General features: G+C 38.6%; 1 protein-coding gene across 1 annotated transcript; it reads right to left on the bottom strand.

Annotated features, from left to right (window-relative positions):
• Nucleotides 1-539: 539 nt before the first annotated feature.
• fus (FUS RNA binding protein) lies at nucleotides 540-9395 on the bottom strand. The gene is made up of 15 exons (XM_065277232.2): nucleotides 9250-9395; nucleotides 8621-8645; nucleotides 8341-8501; nucleotides 8031-8187; nucleotides 7660-7937; nucleotides 7360-7552; nucleotides 5256-5290; nucleotides 2516-2548; nucleotides 2324-2433; nucleotides 2110-2239; nucleotides 1896-1997; nucleotides 1685-1808; nucleotides 1501-1598; nucleotides 1260-1404; nucleotides 540-1106 (listed from the first exon to the last, which is right to left on the bottom strand). The coding sequence occupies exons 1-15, from the start codon at nucleotides 9260-9262 to the stop codon at nucleotides 1067-1069; spliced, it is 1644 nt and encodes a 547-aa protein (XP_065133304.1). The 5' UTR covers nucleotides 9263-9395; the 3' UTR covers nucleotides 540-1066.
• Between the last annotated feature and the right edge of the window lie 207 nt (nucleotides 9396-9602).

The raw sequence follows: 9602 nt of genomic DNA, 5'->3' as shown, positions 1-9602 counted from the left end.
AAAGCACGCGAGATCTCAAATTGGAGATCTGGAAATTGTCTAAACTGCGCCTGAATTTCAGTTCTTAAAATTGAATTTACGTTTGACATGATTTTGTATATAAACTCCAACAAAATAAAATACGTTACACTTCGGTGAACAGCAGGTGGTGCTAAACTGTTATATGTTAACTCTTGGAAAATATGCGCGCGTTTTCAAGTCTCATCATGAGTGTTTTATGGACTTGTCTTGATTGTTGAGTACCTTTTCACTGATCTCACCTCTTTAGATGTGGCTCGCTGCTTCTAGAATATAACTTGGATGTCTCATCTTCCACAGGGCATCAGGTCGGTTGGAGTCAGTTGCAGAACAGAAGGGAGTCCCACAAAACTGTAGCCATTTGAAATTCCGATGACATTGACAATTTATGCATTGGGCATATGCTTTTATCCAAAGCGACTTGCATGCATATCAGTGTCTTCCCTGCGGTTCGAACCCATAACTTTCTTGTACTTGAGCAATGACCATTAAGTCACATCCAGTATGATTTAACGAGTGTATGTAATACAAAAATATATTTATTGCTTATTTTTCTTTGTAAATATCATTCCCACTGACAGCACTCTTCCTATTAGTTCAACCATGTTTCAACAAAAACAAAAAATCGTTCACACAGAGATAATTAGTTTGAACTTAAAATTAATTGAAATACACTGATCCTACAATGATAAAAACGCTAAGAGAAAAAAAATTACAAACACCACTATTGCTATTTTTTTACTTTATTTTTTATCCATCATTACCTATTTTCAAAATGTCAAAAAAGTATTTCAATAAACAGCACGGACACTACTAATGCTGTGACCAAAACACCAGAAAATTCAGAGCGAGAGAACATTTCTTATTTAAATATGAATGGAAAAATAATGTGCAAATTAAACAATATTACCAAAACTAAAACAAAACCTCCCAATATACAACAAAGAAAATGCGTAACAAGGTATACAAGTGTTAAGATAGAGTGCATACTGGTCCCACATCAATTTCAAATCTGATTTAAACAACAAAAGTTTTAAAAAGTTTCTTATCAGTAAGGTCTCTCTCTCCTGTCATGTCTCTGGTCACCTCTGAAAAACATAAAACAGAGAAGACAATAAAATATATTGTGCCCACATGTTTAAAATAGTATTAAAAGCCAGTGTATCACAGTAAATAATGTACAAACATTCTAGTAATTAATTAATTAAAGTTATGCAACATAGTGCATAATAAGAAGTCACCTTGAGTCCATTTTGCCAGGTCCGTATCCACCCCGGTCTCCTCCTCTGCCTCCTCTAAAGCCCCCTCGATCACGACCACGGAACCCACCACGATCTCCTCCTCGATCAAAACCACCTCTGCCGCCCCGGTCCCCATCATAACCACCTATACAAACACATGCTTTTAAGCACTTTCCACAAGTTAATCAAGTCAGATAATGCCTTGACAATGCAAGAATTTGGCAGGAAAGTTATTCTTTACCTCCCATCGGTGGCATTCCACCTTCACTGCCTTCAGGTTTGGGAGATTTGCACTGATTGCACTCATTTCGCCATGAGAAGTTCAAATTACCGCAAGTCCTATACACAATGGAAAAGCAACGTGTAACATTTGCTTCATAATAACATCTTCAGTCTCTTAAGAGTATGTGCAAACCAACGCTTACGGGTTTGAACATTTCCAGTCCCCTGCTCTCTGCTGGCCACCATTGCCGCCACCACCACCTCCTCCATTATTGCCTGGGAAACCACCACCTCGTCCTCCACCAAATCCCCCACGGCCCATTGGCCCTGTGGGAAAGGAGACAAAACAATGTTAGGAAACAAAAGGCAATCACTTGAAGAGAAGGAAACCAAAAAAATATACAGAGACTTTACCTCCACGACCACGACCACCTCTCATACCTCCACCCCCTCGTCCAAAGTCAGCCCTACGAGTGGCGAAGGACACCTTGATTGGGTTTCCATTGAAGTCTTTACCTGTAGAGAAAAGTTATATGTATGTAACACAATTTAAACAGACAATGAGAATGCAAACTGGATTCAAGGAAAAGAGATCACATATGATGTCATATGGTCCATTTTAACCCACCATCAAACCAATCAATGGCAGCCTTGGCAGACGGGGGGTCATCAAAGGAAACTGTAGCTTCACCCTTGAGCTTGCCTGTCTCTCTGTCTGTATACAGATTTATCATGGGTAATCCAGTCTTCTTATTGAGCTGTGTGAGGAAATGAGAGCAGTGAGGCAAAGTAAAAACAGCTGCTGCACATCAAGTTTTTTGCAACCTTTTGTATTTGTTTACCTTGATGATGCCAATCTGTTTGAAAAACTCTGCGACCGAGTCCACGGTGTAGTTGTCTCCAAGACCTTGTACAAAAATGGTGTTGTTGTCAGAGTTATCCTGCTCCTGCACTGTAAAAAACAAACAAAAAAATTGTCCTTACTGTTTCTTGTGTAACACAATATTAGTAACTAGTTGAGATGAAGTACTTACTGTTTGGCCCACCAGCTCCATGATCCCTGGGCCCTTTGAAGTAAAGGAACAGTCATGTATATTAAATACTGTATGCACATAGATAATTCACAAAACCGCATTTACATTACTTCTGACATACATACATACACATACAACACAATATACTCTAGAAAACTGGAACTAAAGCAAATATAGCTGCATTTCTGACTTAATAACAGCAATGATACAATCAGAGTTTTGAATCAGACCGTTGTGCCTGCTTTTAAAAATGACAACTTGTCTAGTTGGAAATGCAAAACTTACATTTAAGAGCACAAGTTGGAGAATCTTGCTCCCACCCTAATTGTTGTAGCTTGAGGTATCCTTATAAACAGATTTTACTAAATTACTCCATATAATACCCATTCATATCTTACATGTTATAGTTAGTGGTTACACACACAAAATCCACCTAGCCGCAGAAAAAAATTAAACATTTACAGTCTAGCTACCTTGTAGCAGTCTTTGGACATTTTTGGGGTCACAATTTTTTCAGCTTATTAGTTGGAGGTATTTAGTCAACTTTTAAACATGCATAATAAAGTTTCAACCAAGCAACAACTTTTAAACAAATATTATTTTTCAACCGGGCACTAAATACCCATTTTGTTCATTATTGGCTGAATAACTAAACACCAGTTTAAACAACACATCAAATATTATATGGGAGACAATTGTGCTGTGGTACCCTCCACAAGGTCATTCTCCGTCCCATGAAAGCAAATTTTCAAGTTCTCAATTTCTTTGATGTTCGAGCATGTCCATACCTCAACCGCAAGATGTGCCCAGGTTAAGCAACCACCACCACAGCTTTGTGTAGATGTTACCGTTATCTAGCGGTACAATTGCTCAGTCCATAGCTCAACCCCCTTTTGAAACGCACAGAGAAGCTATGGTAAACACCATAGGACAAACAGGTCATCATCTGGAACTGCTCTGCAAAGCAGTTTGTCCGTTTCAGGCTACTGTAAAAACATGCCGGTCCAAAATGGCAACTTCCATGTAAGGGGACCCACTGTGCATGTAGATGAAAAATTCACTTTTACACAGTGCACCTTTAATGCAACCTCAAATACATTTTCCAAATAATGAAATCAGTTACTGACACAAAGCGTACAAAGATTGTAATGGTCTTTTTTCTCACACATGTCTTTGGGTAAGACTACTAAAAAAAAGAACGTATACAATGGTGTACTTTCATTTTTGGAGTGCAACGAAATTAAGCAAGACGGTGTATATGGCAACCATAAAGTGTAGTAGTCTGTTCAGATTTTAAATCCTGGTCTTCAGCAAAATAAGAAAAAAAAAGATTCATGTAGAACATAAGAGTTTAAGTGGACCCAACTTCATATCATTGCTTTGTTAAAAATTGTTTTTGAGCTAGCCAGACACACATTACCAAGCTTCATTACCTTGTTATACCCGTAAGTGCAGTATCAGAATATGTGACAAGCAAGTAAGTTTCAGTCTATTGCTGAGATGCTCAGACATTTGTAGTTTATATTTTAAATCATGCCATATATTGTGAATACACCATCATATTAATTCATTATCATTAGGCCTCTATTTGAAGTCTCAGATGTAAAAGCCACAAAACATCACATCCATCAAAAAAGAAAATGATATTGACAAAATGCTCTCAGCACATACTAAATGTTAATCAAATACATTAGCTTAAAATGTTACATTATTGTCTTGTGTTGATTTATTACGTATCAGGATCTTTATTAAACCAGTGTGACGCTAAAACCATCATCTTATATTTGGCCAAACTTACACAAACAGAATAGATTTTCAAGTATGTTTTTGATTTCTTTTAAAATGATTTAAAAAAGCAAACCACTCAGAATGCAAGTTGTTTAGTGAAGAAAAAAAAAAGTGTTATCTCCAAGGTACTCCATTATAATAAAAAAAAAACAACACAAAAAGTTTAGTAGTCAGTACCAGAATTTTGGATTGGGAAGACTGACGAACATCTTGAATATGTAACACATTCCCTTGTATTAACAAGACAATTCCAGTCTTGTTAGAACACTTAAACCGATAAAGGTTTACACAGTTCAATTCCCGAACAGTTCGACCAGTATAAAACTTAACTGTGTGTCATAGTGAAGACCAAACCATTCCCGGCCCCAAGTGTAGTGTAATTGTTGGACCTGTTCATTAACTTCAATTCTTCTACATTTGGATACATGCAGCAGCATTTGGGTGATGATCAGTTCCTAGGGTCCGTGTATTCCCCACCATTTGGTAAAATATGTTAAAAAGTGATACATTCCATTCCACTCCACTTCCATTTCTAGACCTTATGATTGTGCTTGAAATCCATCTCAAACACCCACAAAAAGCACCGAAGATTTCTTATGACGTTTCACAAGAGTGTCAGGAGCTTCACAAGGGCAAATATTTTTCAAAGCCCTTAAAATCTCCCATTATAGGTTAATTATAGCTTCCAGGTGACAACACTTATCAATATTCCACAACTGCCATTTTACCAAGATCTTGTTCGTACATTGTATACAGAAATGAGTCTTGATGATGTCATATATTAACGTGCATAATGGTAATAACATAGTTTAGTTTTTACCGCTTATCTTGACCACATACATGGTTACCACATTCATTTCAGTCTATGACATGACCAGACCCCATTCCTCCCTCTTAGACCAGGCACTCTTTAAACCCCTGAGATTCCTTGTTTAAAGAGTTTGTCACTTACCACCAAACTTATTGAATCCTCCACGATCGCCCATTCTGATGGAGAAGAAGAGACAAGCGAGACGAATTGAAGGTTGATGAGGGTGATGCCCCATTTCACTCTTGAGGCTGGAAAGAGCCCATCATCTCCACCATTCTTTCTACAAGATTCCGATCGACCCACTTTCCCTGCTGTCCCCTCTCACTAAGATCATCTTGGATCATAACCCATAAGGGCTTTTGGAAACCTTGTAATATTTCTTCCTAAAGTCATGCAGGCTCTGCATTATTACCATTTGGCCTATTTTAAAAGAACTCCTACCACATATTTGTAACCGTTCAAGATTTATATTTATGTGTATCAGTGGACAGAATCCTTTGTACAGATTGAAGGCCCTTTTCTTAACCCAGGACCTTCATCCATCCACCATTACATAGGAAAAGGCGTAGCCATATTCTGTTACTTTGAAGAGAAACATTTGCTTTTAAAGTAATACTGTAACAACTGACGGAAACTGCTTTGCACCTTTTAGAATAATTCAGTGGTTTTGTAGTTTAGATGTTTTCCTTTAAATGTAAGATGATCTGAAATTAACATTTTTTTAAAGAAAACCCATTTCCCTTACACTAAAGTCCTATGAAAATAGTCATGCATGTTTTAAAAGTATTATCGACTAATCCTCACTTTCTCAGTCCCTTTCTTTATGCTTTCTAGATACTGTGTTTCTGTTTTGTCTTCCTCAAAAGGAATAGCCTAAACCGCTGAACCTTGTAGGAAACAGCCTAGGAGGAGATTTAAAGATTCATTAAAGCATTGAAACACACATTAAAACTGTAGGAGAGGATGGAGAAGATTTAAATAACAAGCGTTTTCATGACAACACCTGAAGTGTGAACCACATGTGTGACCACAACCTCTGATGAGTTTAAGATCATCTGCTGCTAATGTGACCTGACAATGGTAGTAACCAGAGTATAATAACCAAATTGTAATAAATACTAATAATTGTTTGCTATTTTCTAAATTAGTTTTACAAGCTTAACAACATTGAAACCATGTCAAGCTAATTAAATGCATTTATACATTTAAAGGGATAGTTCACCCCAAAATTATAATTTGATCATAAATCACTTACCCATGTGACGTTCTAAACCACCAAGTGCTCCGATTGTCTCCAGAACACATTTTTAGATATTTTTGATAATGGGGAAAAGTACAACTAACTGAAGAACAGACAGAACCCTTCCGGTTTACATAAAAAAGTGTGTTCTGAAGACAATCGGAGCACTTGGTGGTTTAGAACGACATATATTACTAATAAGTTATATATATATATAAAATAGCAAGCTACTTAAGCACTATATAGGGGGTTTATCTCTAAAAACATATGGTTTCATGCAGTATGAGTGTGTGAAGAAACATGTAATGCCCTTCCCAAAACAAAGTAGTAAAATGATAAACTTACTGCCACAGGTCCGAACCCATTATTCGTTCATTTGTTCAGTGTAATCCAGGTAATCAATGATGAACAGATTGTCATTTCGAATCAAGACCTGCCTGGTCATTCATCACAATTCTAAATCATTTGTGTTCAATGTTATGTGAACCTCTGGCTGGTTGCATTATGTGTAGATTGATGACAAGGAAAGTTCTCACAATATTTAATTATATTCAGCACACTTGCACCAACTTCATGCATCATTTTAGATAAATACTTGAGGATACGAGGACCACCAATAAATCATACACCAGACCACTCCGGCCTCCAAATTCAGTATTCAGTAATACAATGTCAAAGTTGTTGTTTTATGTCAACCGTAGCGTTGTAACCAAATCAAGATACTTAATCGTCATTTAATCGAGGTCAAGGCCACCATTAACTTTTTAGCCCAGCCAGTTTAGGTTTGCATACAGTGGAACACCTTTGGCTCTATTTTAATTGAACAAACAGTTCAAACCTTTAAATAATGACCAGATCCACAACTTGCCCCACACTAGTACCTCTTCTCCTTTGGAAACTAAAATTTTCCTTAGATAACAGACTGATGTATACAGGTGGAGTGCATGTGGTGAAGAAAATGACATTTTTTTATAAGAAACATATGAACTTAATATACTTGCTTACCCCATTCCTCCTCTACCACGGGGACCTCCACGACCACCTCTGTCAAACCCACCCGCCCCTCGACTTCCAAAGCCACCACCTCCTCCCCCACGACCACGTCCACCTCTGGCATCCTGGCTATATCCACCATCTTGGCCTCCATAGCCACCTCCTCCACCCCCACCACTCATGGGAGGGGAATCCTGATTGTACCCTACAATTAAAATCCAGTTTAAAGCCTATGCATGCTTGTCTTTCACATTAACCCATGCAAGGTAACCCCACAAATAATAACCTGCCAAACTAATCTGTCACACTCACCTCCTTTTCCATACTGATTTTGTTGTCCATAATTCTGAGGTGGAGGGGAACTGTAGTTGGGAGGTTGATTGTAAGGCCCTCCTCCATGTGGAGGGGACTGTTGTTGCCCTCCACTACCCCCATATCCACCACTCTCACCTCCACTGCCTCCATATCCTCCAGATTGCCCGCCACTGCTACTATAACCACCACCACCACCACTACTACTCTGACTTCCATAGCCACCCCCACCCTGCTGCTGCCCATAGCCAGATGATTGGGTGTTGCTGCTATAGTTACTGAAACACAAAATTAAATTTAATTCATCATTGTTCATGACACAATGCCAAAGCAGTTTAAAGTTAAAATGAGTTTTACCCCCCAAAACTTACCCAGAGCCAGAGGAAGGGGGCTGGTTATAGCCAGAAAAAGAAGACTGCTGGTTGTAGCCTCCGCTTTGAGATGGTGGAGGCTGACTGCTATTATTGTAGCCTCCAGAATTAAAGGACTGATTGTAGCTCTGAGAGGGGGGCTGAGACCCATATCCTCCTAAAAAAGGCAAGATGTTGGGTAAGTTGTGACCCCCACATTGTCCACAACAACATTTGAAACTCCCCCACTTACAATTTCCAATAAAATAACACAAAACTCACAAGCACTCTATATATCTAGCATTTCAGATAAAACAAAACTAGATGATACCTGACTGGGACTGTCCATAGTTGGAGCCATATCCACCCTGATTATAAGTTGAAGTGCTGCTCTCTGGGTTTTGGTTATAGCCTCCATAGCCCTGTTGGCTGTAGCTCTGACCAGGGGGCTGACTGTAACTTTGGCCGGACTGCCCTCCAAAACCACTGTGTCTGGATAAACACAACTGACTCATTATTTTGTTTATTTTATTATTTAATTTATTTGTGTGCATGAATATGACCCCCCCCCCCATCGTATGATGAAACATTAGGATGGGCGATCAACTTACCCATGGCTTGAAGACTGGGCATAATCTAAAGAGAAAAGATCAATCATGTTTATTATGGTGGCTTATTGGTTTTGGGATGTGACATAAAGAGCTTCGATCTATCTGCACGTGCCTTTGTGCAAAATAATAGTTCACGTGAAGTACAGGAGAATGGTGCATTTGTAGAACAAGACAAAATCTATATCAACAAACCACTGATCAGTTGGGACCGTTTAAGAAGTATTTGTTAATGCAAACGAGTTATGCAGCGCTTAACAAATAATGTCTTTAAACTTTACAATTTTTTCCCAACATGAAATTGTAATTGATGTATCGTTGATCTTCAGACTACGCTGAGAATAAAATATAGGTCAGTAGCACAAACCAGGTCAAATTGTAGAAGCCGCAAACAAAATGGCGGAAGCCGACATGTTCTTCTCTTTTGCCTCTCACAAATACATCACATATGCATCAAATACGTCTTTGGCTGTAATAACATGTTCATTTTTGTATCTCTAACTGTTTAAAGAAATACACGTTCGAATGACAAACGCCTAACGTTAACTTAGCTACGTTTTGCATCACTGTGTGTTATGCCTTCGCGTTAAGGAATAACAAAGCGAAATAAAGGTATATTGATTACATCTTACCATTAGACGCCATGATAGCGCTTGAAATCCTGTTCAGAAGCTGACGACTAATTTAACCAGTGTAGTCACCTTTATTTAGCAATATCAATTATCAACTGCGCAATTTTGCAGAGTCTGACTGCGTTTTGTCCGTTCGTGTCTGTAGGAGGCACCAGTGATGTCACTAGGTCTTCTCTGCGCAGGTAATTCGGCGAATGACATCAGAGTATCGCGAGAGCGAGTAGGAAGCTGTGCTTTCCAATCGCTCTCGCGGAATTTTGATGTCGTATGCCGATAGTTCTGCGCAGGGCCGCGTGAAACCAAAAATCTTTTGGATACACAAATCCATTTAATGTTGGCAAAAGTGTAGAATA

The sequence above is a fragment of the Paramisgurnus dabryanus genome, chromosome 3 (genome assembly GCF_030506205.2).
Source record: "Paramisgurnus dabryanus chromosome 3, PD_genome_1.1, whole genome shotgun sequence".
Lineage (NCBI taxonomy): Eukaryota > Metazoa > Chordata > Actinopteri > Cypriniformes > Cobitidae > Paramisgurnus > Paramisgurnus dabryanus.
This window is presented reverse-complemented; position numbering and strand designations above follow the sequence as displayed.

Bases quoted from the DNA above. Each gene is read 5' to 3' on its own strand.
- fus (XM_065277232.2), bottom strand. The intron at 5,291-7,359 runs GTAAGCAAGTAT...CTTCTCCATCAG, and splicing joins CGTGGTAGAGGAGGAATGGG to AATGGGCGATCGTGGAGGAT. The intron at 2,434-2,515 runs GTAAGTACTTCA...TGTTTTTTACAG, and splicing joins TGGAGCTGGTGGGCCAAACA to TGCAGGAGCAGGATAACTCT.